Genomic DNA, 23,421 nt, shown 5'->3' on the forward strand with positions numbered 1-23,421 from the left:
CAAGGACCGATTGTGCCAATGGTTCCTTCGGGCCGTCCGGTCGTCTGTATACAATATTATATTATTATATCCTTGCTTGATATTTATTTGTATGTTTGTTCATCTTGTTACGTGATTACTCATTGCGAAGCCAGTTTTCTGGTGTAGCCCATACTGACTAACAAAGCGACTATTTTTAGGGTTCTAACGGATTAGAATTCCACAACAGACGTTGTTTACCAAAACCAAAGAGGTAATTATTAATAACTAGCTGTTGCACGCGACTTCGTACGCGTGGATTTAGGTTTTTAAAAATCCGATGGGAACTCTTTGATTTTCCGGGATAAAAAGTAGCATATGTCCCTCTCCAGGTCTTAAACTATACCCATGCAAAAATCACGTCAATCCGTTGCGACGTGATTGAAGGACAAACCAACAAACAAACACTTTCACGTTTTATAATAGAGGTAGTGATGACAGATTATAACAATGGAATGGAATAGCGATCTCGCACCGGAAAGCGCAGCGTTGGAAGACCTCCCATTAGGTGAACGGACGATATCAGGAGAGTTGCAGCCTGCAGGGAGCGATTCAGGAAACGCAAGACCGTGGTGTGTGGAGCCCCTTACGTAGGTATATATACAAGAGTAGTTGGTTGAATAGTTGATGATGATGATGATGATGATGATAACATAATGTACTGAGCTACTAGTACTGATGGACTGCCATCTAGGGACAAAACCATATCAAGACAAGATATCACAGATGAGTCTGTGATAGATACTTATAGAGAAACCACTCATAAATTATTTTCTTATTCCAAATCAAATGAGGCTCAATTTCAAACTGGATGCACCATCGGCCAACCCTCAAACATTTAATTACAAGTAATTTATCCCGGCCCATTAATCCGCGAACGCTTCTGGCCCCGCGTTGGAAAAAACGGAAAAAATCCTTATCCTTGATTACAAGCTGTCATGTCGCGGGATTCTTTTCTAAGCTCCTTGTAATTAGTTATTTGGAGTTTTTTTCTTGGCCCTGACGCGGACGGTGGAATTTAGAGAGACGTCTGCCTCCTGTTTGGAAGGTGGGGACTTCGATCCCGGGCACGCACTTTTAGCTTTTCGGAGTTATGTGCGTTTTAAGCAATTAAATATCACTTGCTTTGCCGGTGAAGGAAAATATCGTGAGCAAACATGCATACCTGAGAGTTCTCAAAGGTGTATAAAATCAGCCAAAAATCCTTCTCGACTTCGAGACCCAGAGGAGACCCGTTCTCAGTAATGGGCCGGCGATGGGTTGATAATGATGATGATAAATTATTATAATTATACCTACTACTTAGTACTTTTATCTGCCTAAAAAGTCGGAAATAGAAGAAAGAAGCTGACCGATAAAAATGGATCATTAATTTAGTCATTGTAATTACCTTACGAAGTACCAAAAAATACTTAAATCTTCGTCCAAGAGAATGCAGTAACACGTTTCAGTAGCACATTAGTCACGCAATAACCCCGCGCCCTCAAGTGGCAACATCCATTTTCTTAAATGCGCACCGTAATTGGCCCCCACCTCGGGATGTTGCCAGCCGCAAAATTTATTGCTTAATTACCTAAGAAAACGCGTCGCCGCCGGAACATCCCGACAGATGTTTTTTATTCCGTTAAGAAAAACAAAACGTTTAAGAATGACATTAATTAATTCTTAATGAAATTCATCTTCACCCTCGCCGTGTTTTAATTTAAACTCTCGATTTATTGCTCGTACAATTTGTCGCGAACTCTTCTCCCTTCCCGAATAATTAAACAAAACCATCCGTTATTACATTTATTAGTAAATCAAATGGACACTTTTGGGGAACTCTACTGAGCTGTATTTTACAGAAAAACAGATTAGTAATTAGTTTGTATACCAATTAAATGCATTGATAAAATAATATGTCGTTCGTATTTTTCAATTTATTTTGGAAAAATTTGCCGAACGACATACTCCTTCCCAGAAATCATATTTAGTACTTTCTCTGATATGGATCTTCGATGGCGCTGTGGAATAACGGCTCGTCAAATCTGAGATAATCATTTTTTTGTTCCAAGAAAGCTTTGTGAGATAGATCATTGTAATTATCTCCAGCGTCATGATACTGATGACTATTTATCGTGTTCCTATGAGTATTTCTGTTGGGACTCCCAGAAGATTGAAATTTATCCTCCTTTTTAGGAAGCACAGGTATAGGAGTAACTTTTTCATCAATTTTTTTATCTTTATTGCTAGTACTTGAACTAGTCAAGTCCTTGTAACCGTATCTCCTGTCGTCCTTTCGTAAAGGTGCATAAGGATACCTGGGTCTGAATCTGTAGTCATATCTACTTGCTCGAGCACTGTAATCGTCATCGAAGCGTCTATAAGGATCTACAGAGTATCGATATCTTAAATCAACACTCGGTGGCGTCCTAACAACTTCGGGGAGATGTGCGTAGTAAATAATCCTTTTCGGCTTCCGAGGTACATAATTATCATACCCTTCATCATATCTGTCCACTCGCGGGCCGTACCCGGGGTTGTACCGCTTGCGATCGTATAAATCATAGTAGGGATCACGCTTGTATAAATCGTCAGCAGGATAGTATCGATCATCGTAGTAGGGCCGCCTGTTGTCTTCCGGGTAATAAACGGCCTGGCGCGGATACACGGGCTTGTACTGCGGTGTGTCTTCCTCTGGCCTTACGAATTCGGTTCTTAAATCATCGGTCCTCGATGGTCGCTGTATCGATTCTTTATCGTTCCTCGACTCGGAAGCTTCGATTGCTTTGTTTTGGGTCACGAAATTGACTCTTGGCATTCGGGAATTGATGAGCTCTCCAGATGGTTGCGGCGGGGTCAAGATATCGTGTCCATCGTCACGATTTGATGGAAAAGGTAGCTTAATCCAATTTTCGTTGGATGCTCTAGCACCGCGTCCTGTTGGTTTGTCTGTTATGCTTTCAGTTGTTTGGTACATTGGCGGTATTTCTCGTCCAGTATTGGTGATTGATATTTTTGTAGTTGGATCTTCTGGGGGTAAAGGACCAGGAAGCCACGGGGTGTGTTCACTCAATGTGTCTTGTCTATTTTCTGTTCTAATGTTGTAGAATTTTTCTTCTTCGATAACATCGCGTCGGCCTCTGGCAGCATCTTCTGATTTTTCCTGGAAACGAAACACGTTAGGTCATCATGATCAAACTATCACCGGCCCACTACAGAGCAGAGATCTCCTCCCAGAATGAGAAGGTTTAGGGCCAAAACTTTAGGCCATAGTCCACCACACTTGCTCAGTGCGGATTGACAGACTTCATATACCTATGAGAACTTTATGGAGAACTCTCAGAACCTGCATGAGGTTTCCTCGCGATGTTTTCCTTCACCGTTAAAGCAAGTGATATTTAATTCCTTCAAACGCACATATAGGCACCTAACTGCGACAAGTTCGAGATGCGTGCCCGGGATCGAATCTCTCGACCTCCCGAGTAGGAGGCGGGCGTCTTAGCCACTAGGCTATCATGATATGTTGGCTACGCCTTTTATGAGCAAGTTATTAATGAAAAACTAAAAAGTGTGCTACAAAATTACAAAACTATAGGTACGTATTCTAATTTCTGACCTCATAATCATTGTTGGTGTGCTGAATATCAAAACAAAGCCCGGATTGCACGAGTAAAGCACAAAATATCGCTTTGGTAATAATCTCCATTTTTCGTCACATTCGCTGAAACAAACAAACATCCGTTACAGTACGCGATAGAAAATAATGTCTTTAGAATGATAATTCCGCTTTGTAGAGCGTTGCTCAACGACAGAGACAGTGCTCTACAAAACAGCTACACCTCTTTCTAAAGGTCGATGTACATTATTTTCTGCCGCGTACCTACTGTACTTGAAATTTTGCACCTTTCATACAATATAGTTAAAATACAGGATTGCGTAGATTTCAAACAGAGGGATCATCCAATGTTGACTACTTGGCCTATCCTCGTACCACCCCTAGTTCACCCTAAGCTTTTTTTTCTGCTCTACAAAGGACTACCTAATATCTATGTATCCATAACTAATATTATAAATGCGAAAGTGCTGTCTGTCTGTCTGCTAGCTTTTCACAATCCATCCATTCAACCGATTTTGACGAAATTTAATACAGCGGTAGCTTGCATTCTGGGATCTTCCCACAGGATTTTTAAAAACCTAAATCCATGCAAACGAACTAAGAAGTCACGGGCATCAGCTAGTAATATAAGTAATAAAACAAGGGTGCGCGAGGACTGACTTGATTCATACCTCTGATTATGTTAGATTCTAAAATGAGTGTCACCAAAATTTCACAACAGCGCGCAATGTGCCAGCGATATTGTCAATGGCGGAAACGCGATGCAATCGACGGAAGTCTCCAAATGGGCATCTAACCGTGAATATTATCTGCCTAAATTATATAAATTGTCTGTGTATTTCGGCCTCGAAAACGCTGTCTGATGGGTTTAGATAACTTTCATGTACATACTTATAATTTTTTTTAATTCAAAATCTGAAATACAAGTTTACCCTTGACTGCGATCTCACCTGACGGTAAATGATGATGCAAATTCTAAGATGAAAGCGGACTAACTTGGAAGGGGTATGACAGATTCATTAAATACCATACTCCTATCGGTTTCTACTGGGTATCGTACCGGAACGCTAAATCGCTTGGCGGTACGGATTTGCCGGTAGGGTGGTAACTGGTAACCACGGCCGAAGCCTCCGACCAACTGTATAGTTCAAACTTTATCTCTGCATCGTACCTATTCCACATAGCTGAGAGTCGTGACCAGTTCCATTATTCATATAATGATAGGAGTTTTCTTGGAATAATAATGCGGTGGGTTTCCAGATCCTTTCGCATACGTTCACCTCAAACTACTGGCTCCAAAACTTATGGTTTGAAGAAAAAAATTCAGAAATCCCAACAAAACCTAGATCCAAATCGCGGCTAAGGCTTTCGGCGGGCCACTTTATATTTTTATACTTTACAAGATGATGTCTGTTGGTTTGTCCTTTAATCACGCCTCAACAGAGCAACGGATTGGCGTGATTTTTTGCATGAATATAGTTAAAGACCTGGAGAGTGACATAGGCTTATTTTTACACCAATATATGGGATTTTAAAACCTAAATCCACGCGAACGAAGTTGCGAACATGAGCAATAAAAAAAGATCGTTTTTTTATTCAGTAGGTGTAGGCACACGCTTGACCACAATCCCACCTAATAGAAAGTGATGATGTGGCCTAAGATGGGACGCGTTTACCTAGAAGATGTCTATTAGCTCTTGAAAGATGTAACCCGGATTGCAATTGGTAGGAATTCTGGACAATTTCATCTAGAAAATTTTCAGTATTTGAAAATTGATTAGTTAGTAGGTACTAATTATAAAAATGATAGCAATACCTATATATGTATCTTCCCACGCCTTATCACAGTCTACGAGCTTAACTTAAACCGTTCTGGTTCATAAAAGTTGGATCATTGTCTGGATGCATTGATAAATGCGACCGTTATCATTGTGTACCTATTCAGCCGTGAACCCACTTTTCATTCATGAAAATATGTAGGTATGTACCAATACCAAATACTACCTATACTAGTACGTATCGAACTATTCTCATGAATGAAAACCTACCTAGACCTACCTAACTATAGCTACAAATGGTTAGGACATCCGTCTTCTAGTCGGAGGTGGGGGGTTCGATCCCGGGGTGAAAATTTCAATTCTCTACCTATTACAGTTCATGAGATATAGCCCGCTGAGCTGACAGACAGACGTACAGTGAAAGCTTAGTAATAAGGTCCAGTTGGCATCCTTCGGGTATGGAACCCGAAAAAATATGATACTGACGATATAGTGCTCAGTAGTGGACCTTACGTCTCGAAGTCTATGTCAACAGTGCCGACAACCGGCTAGAGCAAAGACGCGAACTATGAGAGTGAGGGAATAGAGAGTGGTCACCCAGACCTAGTTGCATCTCAACGTCTAGATCCTATGTCAACAATGGCGGCTAGAATAAAGTAGAGTATACGCAATAACCAGCAGAGAAGGGAACAATGACAGTATAGGCCATAGGATTAAAAACCGGCCAAGTGCGAGTTAGGCTCGCGCAATGAGGGTTCCGTACTACTGTCGTATTTTTTCGACATTTTGCAGGATAATTCAAAAACTATGATACATAAAAATAAATAAAAATCTGTTTTAGAATGCACAGGTGAATACCTACCTTTCATATGATACCCCATTTGATATAGTTATCTTACTTAGAAAATTAAAAATACTAATTATTAGTTCATGACCACAATTTTTTTTTGTGTGATCTAACCCTAAATTCACGGTTTTCAGATTTTTCCCCAAATGTCAGCTATAAGATCTACCTACCTGCCAAATTTCATGATTCTAGGTCAACGGGAAGTACCCTGTAGGTTTCTTGACAGACAGACAGACAGACAACAAAGTGATCCTCTAAGGGTTCCGTTTTTCCTTTTGAGGTACGGAACCCTAAAAATGGTCATTTTGCAAAATTGTTTTCCACACCCTAATCGGGGCCGTACTGTTCTTGCAATTCACGAAGGTGAGTGGCTCATGCTTGTGTTTAAGTCGTATCGATATAAGTAAGATACACTGAATGTGTGCGTTTGCGAGCGCTTGCTTTGCTCGTGACTGATTGGTCCGACATGCACGCACACTTACGCAATGCCCGCGGGCATTGCGTAAGTATCCGACGTAACTACAAGTAAAGTCCACTCGCCTTCGTGAATTGCAAGAACTGTAACAGAGTATTGGAGGCTAGCTATTATTAACTTTATTTAGCATGGGGAAATATTTTGCCATATTAAATACCTAGTAGTTAATAATTGACGTAGGTATATGTATTAAATGTATAAAATCTATCTATATATATATATATAAAAGGAAAAGGTGACTGACTGACTGACTGACTGATCTATCAACGCACAGCTCAAACTACTGGACGGATCGGGCTGAAATTTGGCATGCAGATAGCTATTATGACGTAGGCATCCGCTAAGAAAGGATTTTTAAAATTCTACTCCTAAGGGGGTGAAATAGGGTTTTGAAATTTTGTAGTCCACGCGGACGAAGTCGCGAGCATAAGCTAGTTAGTTAATAATTTGATGTAGGTAGGTATTAAATGGTGATAACATAGATTAAAATTATTGTTCTCGATACGCTCGGTGATAATTAATCATGTAAATTTAAAACTACGAGGGTTTCAAACGCACCCTGGTTGGAGAAGCCCACAGCGAGCAAAACAAAGAAAGTTAAATAATACTACCTACTAACCTTTCACATATTCCAGTGGGGAACTGAAGAGTTGGATCTGTCCTCCTCCGTGGGAGGTCTGCAGTGCAGTGAGTGCTATGAGGACTTGCAGTGAGGGACGGAGGGTCGCGACCGGCAGCGGTCACGCACTTGTACACTTTTTGTTTGGGGACACCATTGTATGCCTATTGAGAGCGTTTCCATTGCTGCTGATCTCGTTTCTCTTTGACTGATTCTGTTCTCTTTTGAGCTCGCAAAACATACTCGTAGCTTCAAAAATTTCAAAATATCATCATCATTATCATCAACCGATAGACGTCCACTGCTGGACAAAGGTCTCTTATAGGGACTTCCACACACCACGGTCTGAATCCAGCGGCTCCCTGCGACTCGCCAGATATTTGGGGGTCTTCCAACGCTGCGCTTTCCGGTGCGAGGTCACCATTCCAGTATTTTGGGACCCCGTCTACCGGTTTTTCGAAATATGTACCCTTCCCAATGCCACTTCAGCTTCGCCACACCCACTGAGCCATGTTCTCCTCCACGAAAATACCAATGAACTTTGATATTTAAAATTAAAAATGTGCAAACTAAAGTAAGCACCACTTTCATTACATTCTTCTCTGAATAAAATTGCCGTTTCATTTAAACCAAAGAATTTACCGTACTAATAATGTTAAGTTCTTTGTATCATATAAAAGGACTTTTCTTGTACATTCTAAAACAGTTTTTATTTGCGTAAGTTTTTGATTTATCGTGCAGGATATCGAAAAAATACTCGAATACGGAACCCTCGGTGCGCGAGGCTGACTCGCACTTGGCTGGTTTTTTCCTTGAACATACGAAGTTCTTCACTTATTGCAAGCACCTCTACTCTGTCAAAACTGGCAATCAAAGACATTTTTTTTTCAGTTAAAAAATGAAAGTACAATGGAAACGCGCACCAATCTAACGGTTTATAATAATTATTCGGATCCCAAATGCTAACAATGTGAATGCGCAGCCGCATCTCCTATCGCCAAATTGAGACCGGTGACCACTGACCATAAACGCTTTAACATAATATTATAAAATCCCAGTTTTCACACTGAATAAAGACAAAGTAACATGTATAACACAATTTTCATTATTTTAGTAGATTACCCTAGTGTTCATGACCTTTCTATATGTAATGTAACATCATTGTTATACGGTCCTATCAATTTTGAATATCAAAAATCGGTCAAATGCGAGTCAGACTCGCACACGAAGGGTTCCGTACCATCAAGAAATAACACTATTCATTTTAGTTGTCATGCGGCAATAAAAATATGTCGAGGCTCGTAACTTTAAAATTATTATTTTTTTGTCTTACGACCGATAAGTATACTTTATAGTGTTGAGCGTACAATCCGTACTAATATTATAAATGTGAAAGTGTGTCTGTCTGTCGTGTCTGCTAGCCTTTCACGGCCCATCCATTCAACCAATTTTGACGAAATTTGGTACAGATATAGCTTGCATCCCTGGGAATCCCGGAAAATCAAAGAGCCCCACGGGTTTTTTAAAAACCTAAATCCACGTGGAGGAAGTCGCGGGCATCATCCAGTATCAATTAATGATGTAGTACCCACCTACGTTTGTATGAAGAAAGCACCGAACTGCGCCCTCTTAATAGACCTACTATTAAGAGGGCGCAGTAGTATTATATAGTATTTATTAGCTCTCTCCTTTTAGTCTTTTATTATGCGATTTTACCTTTGTACAAATGACAAACTTATCTATTAAATGAAAAAAAACACTGCATTAGATATTATAATTTTAATACTATTATTTCTTCCGTTTAAAAATAGCATTTTCGAACATAAACAACGCGTTCTAGCGATATCAGCCATATTAAATATAAGTAACTAAACAATTATTACATGACGTACATTATAGTAAATTAGTATTTAAAGGCATCTTGTTATAGTGCATTCAATATTAACTGACGTGTTTCCACTTGAGACCGTCATTAGCAGTAACAATAGGATTAAGTCGTGGCGGGTGAATCCAAAAGTATCAACACTGGTTGGTTTGCAACAAAACATATAAGGTTTAACCGGCTCCTTTAAAAATGAATGGGTTCTATGAGTGTTTGGTTTATTACCCCTATTGTTTACGTGGCATGTCGAATGTAATCCTATTGTTATTGCTAATGACGGTCTTTAGTGGAAACACGCCAGTTAATATTGAATGCACTATACTACCACCTACTAAGCGAAGCTTTGCAAGTGACTGTTTATTTATGTTTCGGTTGATAGCAGACTATTTTATTTATGCCAGTCGGCCATTAACCTGTCGCCGGCTCACTACAGAGCACGGGTCTCCTCTCAGAGTGAGAAGGGGTTTGGCCCGACGTCCGATATATCAAAACGAAATTAAAATCCAGTTTCAGTACTTAATAGTTTCGCATCGATAATCCCGACAAACAGATTTCACAAAAACTGCATAATATCACGGTCTTACTAACTTTATCCTCCTATTAATACATAGGGTAAAATCTATAAGAGCGCACTCTGACTTTGCTTCTTAAGACAGAGTTAAAACGAGACAGAGTTAAAACGAGACAGAGTTAGAACGAGACCTCTCACATAAATCTGTCTCGTTTTAACTCAATCTTAAGTCTGAGCAAAGTCAAAGTGCGCTCTATAGATCTCAGCCTTAGGCTGGGCAAAATTGGATCTAAAATTGACATTAAATGGTAAAAAATCTATTTCAAATTTATTTTGTTCTATTCATACAAGCTATTACATAATATTTTGTTTATAACTATTTATATTTAAGCACAAAAGCGTTTAATAAGTAAAAATTGGTTTGCACTTTATGGAAATAATGATAAAAATCAAAGCTTTGTGATGAATATTTAATGATAGATATCAAAACCTGGAAAGTAGCAAAAAAAAAAAGTTATTCAACAAGCATATTTTCATCATTATGATGAGAATTTGAAATTACATATTTTGCAGTGCAAAAAACAAATATCTATAATAAATGTATTGATGTAGTCGTTCACTCCTAGCGTATGTACCTAACGCAAACAGAAGGGCCCTTGTTAATACGTTAAAAATGTAACCAATTAGTGTAACAATGGCACCGATTCCTTTGTCTTTCTCTAAACTAAATTTAGAGTATCTACATCCTTTTCTTCTCTAACAATGTTAAAAAAGGAACGGAACATGACTTTCACATTTAAAGTGCTAAATTTTAGTGCACAACTGCACAATACAAAAAAACAGTAGGTTGGCGACTGCGCGCTAAAATCGCGGGTTTTAACATCTAAAAATTAAATTTAAAACTGTCAAACAGTGTCTGTCCTTTTCATATTACATTAGTAAGAAGAGCATGTGAATACTCTAAAATTAGGTTGTACGCAGAATCGGTGCCAATGGCGCTGATTCTGTTGTCTTTCTTTAAACTAAATAGGATCTTGGAAGTAATAAAATGATGTGATTTTTTTGAATATCGGTGATTTATGGGGCTAGAATTAATTATTAAAGAGAATAAATTTAAAAAATTGACGTGACGTTAGTAATTAGTTAATTACTTTTAAAAATTAACAAAAATCATATTTTTTTTTAATTATTGTCTTTAATGATTTCTAGCCCCATAAACTACCACAATACAAAAATCACATTATTTTATGACTGCAGTCCAAGATCGTATTTAGAGTATCTGCATCCTCTTCCTCTTAATATTGCTAAAAAAGGACGGAACATGAATTTCACATTTAAAGATTCTAAATTTTAGTGCACGCTACAAATTTAAACAATAGGCTCGCGCTAAGCTGCTAGAGCTTAAGTCACGAGGTTTGACAGCTCTAAATTAAATTAAAAACTGCCAAACTGTGTCTGTCCTTGTCATATTACATTAGTAAGAAGAGGATGTGAATACTCTAAAATTAAGTTGTGCTCAAAATCAGTACCAATTTGTTGTTAAACTAATTTTTACACTTATTAATATACGTAATTATTATTAATTGCTAAACTGTAAAAACGCATATTCAGAGACAATAATAATATGTTTCATTGAATCTGGAAGATCATTGAATCCACAATCAAATTTGTAACACCGTTGCAAAACCTCATTTCAAGCTAGCCACCTCATTTGAAATATAACAGTTTAGGGATAAAAATACACATTCAATATAGAAACCGCATACTTACTAACACTACAAGTGCGAAAATGCATCTGTCTGTCTGTCAACTTTTCGCGACCCATCCGTTTAACCAATTTTGAAGGATTTTCTAAGATGGCGCGGATTTACTAGGATAAAAAGTAGCCTATGTCATATCTGCCCCCCAATTGTGTAAGAATAACCATTTCATGGCTATCGCAATCGTCAAGAAATTCTGCCCTTTGATTGGTTGATTCGCTGTTTACATTTTTTCACAGCCAATCAAAGGGCAGAATCCTTGACGATTGCGATAGCCATGAAATGGTTATTCTTACACAATTGGGGGGCAGAGCCGGAAAGTAGCCTATGGCTACTTTTTATCCCTGAAAAATGGAAGGGTTCCAACAAAAATTTTATTGTTTCAAAGTGGATGAAGTCGCGGGCATTATCTAGTCTAGTAATTCATAAATACCAAGTCAGTCGGAGGTCGGCAGTGGTTTTTGTACTCATATTTGACATCTAAGGCAACATTCCTATTATTATCATGCGCAAAGGCTCAAAAGGGCTAGAACCCAGAGCCGAGCCAGTTAAAAACAAATATCATGCGCAAGTTTAAATTCACCGCGAATTCAGAGCGGCGTAACCGTAAGATAGCGATTACTGTACAGTAGAACCACTTTTATAAGTCGCGTCGGCGAAAATCGGTGCCATTGTGGAGTCTCATAAAAATATGAAGTCTAGACGATTCGCGCAGCTAAAGCTAATTGGCACCGGCACCAAAAATTATTATTATGGAACTATATTAACTCTTGTATACATAATAATATATTCGGTAATAAATTAAATTATTTTTCAATTTTTAGTGTTGTTAGTGTTTTTATTTTTTTTGTAAAAAAAAATTATAAACAACATACTCGTGCTATCTCACTCATAATTCGCGCAAACAAGACGTGGCGCGTAGGCAACAACCAATAGCGGACGGTCACGCGTAATGATTGGCTGAGATATTTTCGCAACTGACGATTCAAAATACTTGTAAGTTTAATTGAATTAAAAATATTTTTATTTATTTCTTTATTTTAATTAGCAAAGGGAGCTTACACTGCGCAGGTCCATCGCCGTCACTTATAAAAGTTGTAGTACTGTAATGTAGTATTACCAATAGTGTGAAAGGAATAAAATGTCATCAATAAGGATTATTAGTCTCTGAATATGCTGCCAAGTTAGTGTAAGTTATTCCTGCATGGCGGCCTCGGCGGGCGCGGTGGGCTCATTATTCTTCTTCTTGGATCCGGACACGATGTCATCGATCCTGAGCAACAGGATCGCCGTCTCCACCGCCGTTTTGTATACCTGCAAATAAATCAGGTAATAATCATTATCTAAATATGTTAAAGACTAGCTATATACTACACAAATTTCAAACCCCTATTTCACCCTCTTAGGGGTTGAATTTTCAAAAATCCTTTCTTAGCGGATGCCTACGTCATTATAGCTATCTGCAAGCCAAATTTCAACCCAATCCATATATTAGTTTGAGCTGTGCGTTGATAGATCAGTCACTTAGTCAGTACCCACTTGATTCAACCCAATTATCAAAAAGCCTTTCTCAGCGGATGTGATAATTTCCGTAAAAGATAAGTTTGGTGAAACCAAACGTACCTGCAGTTTGAGGGCCAGCGGCCATGTCCACGATCTCTCCGGTCTCTCCGTCAATGCCAGTGCTCGAGCCCACAGCGTGTCTCGCACGTAGAGCCGTTAACGTACGGATTGTAATAGCACCACAGTTTTGAGCTAATGTGCGTGGGATAATTTCTGTAAAAGATAAGTTTTGGTGGAACCAAACGTACCTGCAGTTTGACGGCCAGTGGTTCCCAAATTGTTTTGACGGCCATGTCCACGATCTCTCCGGTCTCTCCGTCGATGCCAGCAGTGCTCGAGCCCGCTGCGTGTCTCGCACGTAGAGCCGTTAACGTACGGATTGTAATAGCACCACAGTTTTGAGCTAATGTGCGTGGGATAATTTCTGTAAAAGATAAGTTTTGGTGGAACCAAACGTACCTGCAGTTTGACGGCCAGTGGTTCCCAAATTGTTTTGACGGCCATGTCCACGATCTCTCCGGTCTCTCCGTCGATGCCAGCAGTGCTCGAGCCCACAGCGTGTCTCGCACGTAGAGCCGTTAACGTACGGATTGTAATAGCACCACAGTTTTGAGCTAATGTGCGTGGGATAATTTCTGTAAAAGATAAGTTTTGGTGGAACCAAACGTACCTGCAGTTTGACGGCCAGTGGTTCCCAAATTGTTTTGACGGCCATGTCCACGATCTCTCCGGTCTCTCCGTCGATGCCAGCAGTGCTCGAGCCCGCGGCGTGTCTCGCACGTAGAGCCGTTAACGTACGGATTGTATTAGCACCGCAGTTTTGAGCTAACGTGCGTGGGATAATTTCTGTAAAAGAAGTTTCCGTGATTAGGGAATGACATCAATTTTGGATTGAGCAACAATCCATACTTAATATTATAAATGCGAAAGTTTGTCACTTTTCAACAGTTTATTCGATTTTGATGAAATGTGGTACAGAGTTAGCTTACATCCCGGTGCATCCCGGTGAAGGACATAGGCTACTTTTTATACCAGAAATTCAAAGGGAAGATTTTGAAAACGTAAATCCACGCGGACGAAATCACAGGCATCAGCTAGTTGCAAATAAATCCCTTACCGAGAGCCTGTGCAACCGCGCGGTAGGGTGTGGAGTGCGACGAGTTAGCAGATAACGCCGCAGAGACGGCCATCTCCACCGCGCCGCCGCCCGCCACTAGGCGCGGATTCAGCACCTACACAAAGGTAATATATAATATTAAAATTATTAATAGACATGAGCAGGCCTGAGCAGAGTCCGTCCGTTTATTTTAAAATTTAATTTTAATCGTTTAAATTGTAATTATATTTCCTCAAGAAAGTCTCCATTAAATACACAATAATCTCTATATATAAAAATGAATCGCTTAATGTGTTGCTGATCGCAAATCTCGAGAACAGCTGAACTGATTTCGCTAATTCGTTTTTTATAATATTCCTTGAAGTACGAGGATGGTTCTTACGGAGATAAAAATTTAAAGAATTAAAAAAAATTAAAGAATCGACTGTTAGGCGGTACGAAGTTCGCGGGGGCAGCTAGGTATTATAATAATACATGGTTCACGGCTTACAAGAATAGCAAAAAGTAATGTTCAAGCTTACCAAATTCTTGGCCACGTGGAGAGCATCCTGCAGATTTCTCTCAATTTCGTTGAGGATGTCTTTGGACGCGCCACGCAGAAGAATAGTGCACGCCTGCAATTAATTAATTTAAGATAAAATTAATAATAAACTAGATAACTATCATCAGACGCAGATAAATACCTATTATTTAAGTACCTACCAAAGAAACTGACCAAACTATACTTTTGCATTAAAGTTGCACCATGTTTCGGAAACACCATGCATCAGTCACTCGCAAATATATCATCTTCAACTATCCATTGCTGGGTAGTGAGCTACTGAACATGAGTCTCCTCACGATGAGATGAGTTTTAGCCATTGTGCACTACGTTGGCCAAGTGTAGATTATAAGATAAATAATCTAATGCTTGGAAATCCCTGCAAAAGAAAATGTCCAATGGACTTAACTCAGGGTGCTATGATTTGGACAACATTAACTTTCCGTTAAGTTTTTTTTTATAAAAATGGCGAGCAAACGAGCAGGCAGGTCACCTGATGTTAAGTGATTACCGCCGCCCATGAACATTTGCAGTACCAGAGGAACTACCAATGCGTTGCCAGCTTTTCAGGAATTTGTTGGTCCACGCCTTGAATAACCCCATGTTGTAATCTAATAGGAACACCGTGGTAAAAAGGATCTGGCACAATGTGCGGTCGTAGTGCACCAGACACCCAGGTGGTGAGGGTGAAATTGTTTGCGGTGGTGTGCAGAAGTTATATCTAAAAAGGAAATATCCTGTGATATTTGGCACTCTGTAAATAGATATCGCACTCACCTTAGGGTTCTTGCACTCGGTAACGAAGGTGAAGTACTCGTCGCCAATCTTCTTGATCTCGAAGCGTCCCGCCTGAGTACCGACATCCGACTCCTTCAGCTCCTCAGTGCGGTTGACGATAGTGGCGCCGCAAGCTCGGGCGACGCGGTTGTTGTCGGTTTTACGTAATCTGTTCAAATTACAATATTGATTACAGCGAAGTGCCACTATTTCGTTTCAGCGTTGCCATTCAAGAAATTTTAAGAAATGTATAATTATACTAGCTGATGCCCGCGACTTCGTACGCGTGGATTTAGGTTTTTAAAAATCCAGTGGGAACTCTAAAATTTTCCGGGATAAAAAGTAGCGGATTGCAAGCTACCTCTGTACCAAATTTCGTCAAAATCGTTGAAAGGTTGAGCCGTGAAAAGCTAGCAGACAGACAGACAGACACACTTTCGCATTTATAATATTAGTATGGATTACTTAATACTTTAATTAGGTACTGATGTAATTGCGAAATACATAAACTGCTCCAATGTATGTAAATTCATATTATGTAATCCATACTAATGTTACAAAATAATAAAAATGTGTCTTTTTTAACAAAATTTGGTATAACGCGGAGATAGCTAGTATATCGGCAAAGGACATAGGCTACTTTTTATCCCAGAAAATCAAAGAATTTCCAGGGGACTTTTAAAGGTTACTTTTACTTACTTTTAACTAATTTTGACAAAAGTTGATTATGATATGGATACAGCTTATATCCCGAAGGGAAATATAGACTACTTTTTATCTGGAAAAATCAGTTCGCTGGGATTTTTCAAAAATCTAAAATCTATGGTCCTTGAACCCATTCCGACGAAATCCAGGCATAATCTAATGAATAACCTACATACTTTAAAATCTCTATCCATATTATAAATGCGAAAGTGCGATTGTTTGTTGGTTTGTCTTTCATTCACGTCGTAACTGAGCAAGGATTGACGTGATTTTTTTGCATGAGTATAGTTAAAGACGTAGCCTAATTTTTATCCTGGAAAATCGAAGAGTTCCCACAGGATTTTTAAAGACCTAAATCCACGCTGACGAAGTCGCAGGCATCAGCTAGTATTTTATAAGGGGTATAATTTATAATGCTACTTTTAATGCTATATAGCCTGCCACAGGTCGAGACTCGAGATGGCAATCGGGGTATGAGGCGGGGGGGCGCGCACACCAGCACGTCACCCGCGTTCACCCGCACCGGACTAGCGCATCTCAACCTGTAGTGTACTATACCTGCGGATGGCTGTGATGCCAGCTTTGACCAGATAGTGCTGAGCCAAGTCCGAGACGCCCTTCTCAGTCATCACTACATCAGGCTTGAGGGCGATGATGTCCTCACACTGACGCTGCACGTGCTCCTCTTCCAGCTGCAGCAGTTTTGTGAAGTCCTGGAAATTAAAAAAGATGGTGTAGGTAGATGTATGCAGGCCGATGTATAGATGATGGATGGATAATGGATGGATGGATGACTGAAGAGATGGATTCCCCTGTTCCCCAATAATCTCAATATTGGTCTGGCTCTCGCCCTTCTTGTATTCAAGGGGACAATCGAGCAGGATGATGCGCGTGTTCTCAATGTAGCGCCGCGTCTTGGGGTGAGTCCCATCTTTGATGACCATCACTGTTGGATGATGGATGAATGAAAGGATGGATGGTTGATCTTACCTGTTCCTCAATAATCGCAATATTGGTCTGGCTATCGCCCTTCTTGTATTCAAGGGGATAGTCTAACAGGATGATGCGCGGGATCTCAATGTAGCGCCGCATCTTGTGATAAGTCCCGCCTTTGATGACCATCACTGTTGGATGATGGATTGATGATTGAATGCATGGATGGTTGATCTTACCTGTTCCCCAAATATCTCAATATTGGTCTGGCTCTCGCCCTTCTTGTATTCAAGGGGACAATCGAGCAGAATGATGCGCGGGTTCTCAATGTAGCGCCGCGTCTTGGGGTGAGTCCCATCTTTGTTGACCATCACTGTTGGATGATGGATGATTGAATGGATGGATGGTTGATCTTACCTTTTCCACAATAATCTCAATATTGGTCTGGCTCTCGCCCTTCTTGTATTCAAGGTGACAGTCGAGCAGGATGATGCGCGGGTTCTCAATGTAGCGCCGCATCTTGGAGTGAGTCACATCTTTGTTGAACATCACTGTTGGGTGATGGATGATTGAATGGATGGATGGTTGATCTTACCTGTTCCCCAATAATCTCAATATTGGTCTGGCTCTCGCCCTTCTTGTATTCAAGGGGACAGTCGAGCAGGATGATGCGCGGGTTCTCAATGTAACGCCGCATCTTGGGGTGAGTCACATCTTTGTTGACCATAACGCCGTTCAGCACTTTGGATTCCTCTACTGTACCGCCTGGGATCTTCTCTACTTTGGCATAGCTGAAAATATACTTTATTATTTTTAACAGAAGATGAAGGTATATGAACTCCTTTTTTCAAGGGACAACTCAAATTTTCACATTATGGTTCAGGTGGTCACACTGACCATTTGTAATGTTAATTGGGTATTTGAATCCAATTTTTTTATTACTTTATTATAAACTAGAATAAAAATAATGACGTAAACTGAAAAACTTATTAAATCGATCAAATAAAAAAGTTATAAGCATTTAAATATTTCTGATTAGACAGAGATAGCGATACAGCAGTTTGACGTCACACCTACTAATACCATCCTGCGGGTTCATACAAATTTTCGTTTTGCGAGAAAGGGATAGAAGACCCTCCCACTCCAAAATTAAATTGCCTGTAACTTTGTAAATCTTTGTTGGATTTTAATATTTTTTTCAGTGTACGTCATTATTTTTGTCCTAGTCTATATATTAAAAGGAAAAGGTGACTGACTGACTGACTGACTGATCTATCAAGGCACAGCTCAAACTACTGGACGGATCGGGCTGAAATTTGGCATGCAGATAGCTATTATGACGTAGGCATTCGCTAGGAAAGGATTTTTGAAAATTCAACTCCTAAGGGGGTGAAATAGGGATTTGAAATTTTGTAGTCCACGCGGACGAAGTCGCGAGCATAAGTAGTATAGCTTATAATAAAGCATATATTATAGTATAGTATATAGTATAGCATAGTTTATAATAAAGTAATAATATTTATCAAATTCAAAAGTAGGCAAATAACCAATTACGTAACAGCTCAGATCCAAGCATTACATCAGTGAGTAAGTAAAAAATAGCAGGACTTTTTTGGCACGTTTCAGCCTAGCAATGGCAGTGGCTTGATAAATGAGAAGTTTCCGGAACCAAACACCAATGAAGTTGCAGCCATAACTGGTTACTACTCCATAACTTATATTTAAATATCTATCTATCTATCTATCTATCTAATTATAATTAAGTAAATAATAATAAATTTAGCTATAAGGCTTGCCAAACTATATGGCTTGCTATGACTTATTATCACTTTTTTACTGTAGCTTTTTAAAATCAGTAAGTAACACTTATGATGAAGATCAAAGATTCAAGCCATTTTTATCACATGACAAAATAAAAAATAATTATAATTAATAAGAGAAACTGTAGAGTACTTACTTTTTAATGTCAACTTCAATTCTTCCATTTTCATTAATGGTAACAGTGTTGACTGCGTCTAGAGCAATGTCTACAGCCAGGTCCGCCCAACGCCCAATGTACTTGGTGCCAACACACGAGCGAATCTGAAACACAATTTCAGACACATTTGAGACAATGTCTGGACCAAATTTTGGAACTTTATTTCGGAATTTCCTTCAATGGAATGTATTGGAGAGGCTATGATAGCCTAGTGGTTAGGACATCCGCCTTCTAATCGGAGGTCGGAGGTTCGATTCCGGGCAAGCACCTCTAACTTTTTGGAGTTATGTGTTTAAATAAAGGAAAACATCGTGAGGAAACCTGTATGCCTGAGTTCTCCACAATGTTCTTAAAGGTGTGTGAAGTCTACCAATTCGCACATGGCCAGCGTGGTAGACTATGGTAACTATGGGTGGGCGAAACCCTTCTGTCAGCTAGCTTTTCACGACCAATCCCTTTAACCGATTTTGACAAAAGCACAGAGATAGCTTGTAGGCCGAGGAATGACATGGGCTACTTTTGTCCTAGAAAATTGAAGAGTTCCCACAGGGTTTTTAAAAACCTGAATTGACATTGAAGACATAGTAGGTATAAATAAATAAATGGTAAAAAGATAGATTGCATTCTGTAGGCTACTTTAGGTTATGGGCTAGTTTTTGGAGTGTTTCCAAGGGATTTTTACGAAAACCTAAACGAACGCATGCAGTCACGGGTATCATCTACTTAGAAATAACAACGACAGCTGTTCAGATATAAAAAAAACATATTTAACACATATTTTATGAACTTACCACTTCCTTAAGCTTGTCCCGATCGTTCAAATCAATGGGTACAGAGATCTTGTCCTGCAGCAGTTTGACAGCATCCTCCAACGCCTGGCGGTACTCCCTGATGATCACTGTGGGGTGGATGTTTTGCACCAGGAATTGCTCCGCCACAGCTAACATCTCTCCTGCAAGGACTATAACGGATGTTGTGCCATCTCCAACCTGGAAAACAGAACAAATCATTTAATGTAGATAACAGGTAGAGAGAGTTCTACTGGCAGACTTTGGAGAGATACACACTGGGCCAGTGTGACAAACTATGGCCTAAACCCTTCTCATTCTGAGAGATTTGTGATCAATAGTGGGCCGGCGATGGGTTGATCATGATGATGATGAGTCTTGATAAAATTTCTGTTTTGATGCAACAATGTTTTGCTATCTTTCTATTAATTTTTTAATCACTATTTTTCAGTGCTCATATTACAAATACGAAAGTGTTTGTTTGTTGGTTTGTCCTTCAATCACATCGCAACAGAGCAATGGATCGATGTGATTTTTTGCATGGGTATAGTTAAAGACCTGGAGAGTGACATAGGCTACTTTTTATCTAGGAAAATCAGAGTTCCCATGGGATTTTTAAAACCGTAACTACATGAGAAAGAAGTCGCGGGCATCAGCTAGTAGCACATAATAAGACAAATTTTATTTCCAGAAAACAATGATTGGTATTGCTGAGCGAGTAATCTCAATGCTGAATTTATGTATTAGGTACAAGTTTAGATTGAAATAATTTCATGATTATTAGTTAATTTCTATTTATATTCTCATTTATTAGAAGAGAAAAGGAAAATATTTTAGGAATAAGAGATTCAGTTTTGTTGTAGTCATGGGATAAAGATTCTTAGGAGATAGGGTGCAGTGACGTCAATAGAATGCATGGCATGATATCGGGTGGCTTTGACTGCTGCTGAAGGTTTCTACAAGGTTACAACCATGCAATAGTGATTCATACAAACTTATTTCATATTAAAATAGGTAGGCTGGCTGTATATTATCAGATATTGGAGTGAACATCCGCTTGTTACACTCGTTGAATGCAGTCCAACCGGGAGTCAGAAATCTTGATCTGAATATCAGACACCACACTTTCAATCTAGTACAAAATGTGATAAACTCTGCAAAGCATTATTTCGAAATTCGATTCTGTGTCAAAGAGATACCAACAGAAAAAAAATCTGACTAATTCTTATATTAAGTACCATGTTGCTGAGAATAGTGTAAGAGTCATTTCTTACTTAAAATAAACATCTATTTATTTATAGTTGTTAAGTATAAGCATACTTAACAATATAAACTTCACTTTTAGTAGATTTGCGACAAAAATAGTTCTGTATGAACAATTTGAAATGGTCTGATGAGTAATACAACAAAAAAATTATAACCTCTTCATCTTGAGTCCTGGCGATTTCTATCATGGATTTAGCTGCCGGGTGCTGCACGGTGATCTCCCTGAGTATAGCGTTGCCGTCGTTGGTCATAACGATCCCTCCCATCGGATCCATTAACATTTTTAACATAGCTTGCGGTCCAAGGCATGTTCGAATAACGTCTGCTATAGTCTAAAATAAACATAATATAAGACATTTTTTGGCACCAAATGCAAGTTTAGGGTGCAAATTTGCATTACTATTACTACATGTGCAATAATTCACCTTTCCAGCATTGATATTTTCCAATTGAACTTTCCGGCCTGACTCACGTTTTGTGTTTTGGCCTGAAAATAACACACTCAAGTTAGGTACGACTTGCAAATAGGGCTTCAAATATTAATAAAAGTAATCGTACTCACTCAAAACAATAATCGGTTGCTGTCCGTACATTTTTATTTAGTGAAAATAACTATTTAGAAAAGCAACCCTCAATTCACTCACTTGAAGGAAAAAGAAATTCAACCAAAAATTCGCAAATCGCGTGGTAACAAAAACAGTGTTGCTATTGAAAAAAAATGCGACAAGCAAGCTGTAGGGCGATTGTCTAAAACCTGCATCAATCATTATTACAATCTCAATTGTTCTGATTGGCTGAATTTGTGCGATTCTTGTTGCAACAATGCATTGTGCCCAATAGTGAGCGAGCATTAACCAATCAGAGATGATTGCGATCGTGACATTGTAGCTGTCAAACAAACGCGGTAGGGCCACAGCAGGCCGATTGCCGTAAACTGACATGTGACATCGCAATAGAAATATCCTTAAGAATCGTGATCGTTACAGTTGATAAATTTGCTATCGCGGACGACTAATGCACTATATCGCATTTGGTCATTATCGACATTTTGATGACGTATTGGTAGCACGGACCTATTTATAACCCGACTAAATCGAATATCTATGGTAATCACTTGGTAATCTAGCAATTTACATGGACATAACAGTCTCCTAAATTTGGCTACGTTACTTATTACAAATAAGTAGTTAGTCTGTGGTAACTATTTAGAACCCCAGAGTCCCCAGACCACAAAGTACAATTTTTTGTTGTTTTTCCTTAGTTTACGCGTTTGTTTTTTGTGATTAATTCTGCAACTTTGCTTGCTCCTCGGACTCCGGAGACTTAGTTTTTCTCACTGAACTTATACGCAAATGCCTGGGCACTGATTTGCTTAAGTATTGGGACCCTTATTGACGGACTGTGGCTGCTTGGAAGTTAGAACTCGTAAGTTAACAAACGTTATCATTCAATACAAGTAAAAGCTCTCATGCGGGTTTCCTCACGATCTTCCTTTTCCTTCACAGCTAAGCAAGTGATATTTAGTTGTTACAATGGTATTAAACTCCGAAAAGTTAGAGGAGTTTTAACAGCGTTTCATAAAGTACCTATTATACAAATTGAGTCCATTGCTACTGGTGGTTATGACTTCATAGTAAGTACCTCCACACTACAAGTGCTTTCTCGAGTATGTTTCCTTATGTATCTAGAGCTGCCTAAAACGTTGCTCTTCATATGAAAGTTTGGATGTTTCTTACTCCTTCGCACCACAAATATTTAAAGAAACAATTTGGATTAGCTAAATTAGTAACAAAGATACCATATACACTGATTCTAAAGTCTTCGCAGACAACGTCATACCTAAACAGAAGCTGGTAGTGCCTAGTGGTATAGATTAAGCAACACAGTCAGTGGTCACTTACTCAGTTATCATAATTTTTTTTCAGGCAATGGTGATACAGTGCTGCATTCATTTCTTCATCCTGACAAAGATATGGATTGGGATAGGTTGTGAACTCAAGCTCTTGGACCCCGTGCAGAGACAAATAAAATAATGAATGGTGCCAGATTAGATTTATAAGAAGCAGATGGTGATATAATTAAAATGTCTGAATCTAATCTACTTTAACAAAAGAATACATAAAAAATCATCAAACTGTTGTTTTATTATAAGAAGCAGATGGTGATATAATTAAAATGTCTGAATCTAATCTACTTTAATAAAATAATACATAAAAAATCATCAAACTGTTGTTTTATTTGCCTAAATAATTGAAATTCCAAAGT

The 23,421-nt window shown here is 39.0% G+C and overlaps 2 protein-coding genes across 2 annotated transcripts; both read right to left on the reverse strand.

Moving 5' to 3' along the window:
* Positions 1 to 1,793: 1,793 nt before the first annotated feature.
* Positions 1,794 to 7,444, reverse strand: LOC117989902 (uncharacterized). The gene is made up of 3 exons (XM_034977297.2): positions 7,336 to 7,444; positions 3,617 to 3,721; positions 1,794 to 3,163 (listed from the first exon to the last, which is right to left on the reverse strand). The coding sequence occupies exons 2-3, from the start codon at positions 3,704 to 3,706 to the stop codon at positions 1,988 to 1,990; spliced, it is 1,266 nt and encodes a 421-aa protein (XP_034833188.1). The 5' UTR covers positions 3,707 to 3,721; positions 7,336 to 7,444; the 3' UTR covers positions 1,794 to 1,987.
* Positions 7,445 to 9,099: 1,655 nt separating this feature from the next.
* Positions 9,100 to 21,858, reverse strand: CCT3 (chaperonin containing TCP1 subunit 3). The gene is made up of 12 exons (XM_034977295.2): positions 21,719 to 21,858; positions 21,582 to 21,643; positions 21,312 to 21,488; positions 19,894 to 20,091; positions 19,082 to 19,206; positions 17,720 to 17,915; positions 16,750 to 16,904; positions 15,487 to 15,655; positions 14,690 to 14,782; positions 14,169 to 14,283; positions 13,722 to 13,897; positions 9,100 to 12,802 (listed from the first exon to the last, which is right to left on the reverse strand). The coding sequence occupies exons 1-12, from the start codon at positions 21,747 to 21,749 to the stop codon at positions 12,683 to 12,685; spliced, it is 1,617 nt and encodes a 538-aa protein (XP_034833186.1). The 5' UTR covers positions 21,750 to 21,858; the 3' UTR covers positions 9,100 to 12,682.
* Positions 21,859 to 23,421: the final 1,563 nt, after the last annotated feature.

This window comes from Maniola hyperantus, chromosome 17 (genome assembly GCF_902806685.2).
Source record: "Maniola hyperantus chromosome 17, iAphHyp1.2, whole genome shotgun sequence".
In the NCBI taxonomy this organism is placed as follows: domain Eukaryota; kingdom Metazoa; phylum Arthropoda; class Insecta; order Lepidoptera; family Nymphalidae; genus Maniola; species Maniola hyperantus.

What these genes read in the sequence shown, in the direction of transcription:
- LOC117989902 (XM_034977297.2), bottom strand. Translation starts at nt 3,706, where the DNA reads ATGGAGATTATTACCAAAGCGATATTTTGTGCTTTACTCGTGCAATCC. An exon ending in ACACCAACAATGATTATGAG is followed by an intron (nt 3,164 to 3,616) that starts GTCAGAAATTAG and finishes TTTCGTTTCCAG; the next exon opens with GAAAAATCAGAAGATGCTGC.
- CCT3 (XM_034977295.2), bottom strand. Translation starts at nt 21,749, where the DNA reads ATGTACGGACAGCAACCGATTATTGTTTTGA. An exon ending in CCAGGACTCAAGATGAAGAG is followed by an intron (nt 20,092 to 21,311) that starts GTTATAATTTTT and finishes TCTGTTTTCCAG; the next exon opens with GTTGGAGATGGCACAACATC. An exon ending in GGCATCACAGCCATCCGCAG is followed by an intron (nt 15,656 to 16,749) that starts GTATAGTACACT and finishes TAATTTGAACAG; the next exon opens with ATTACGTAAAACCGACAACA.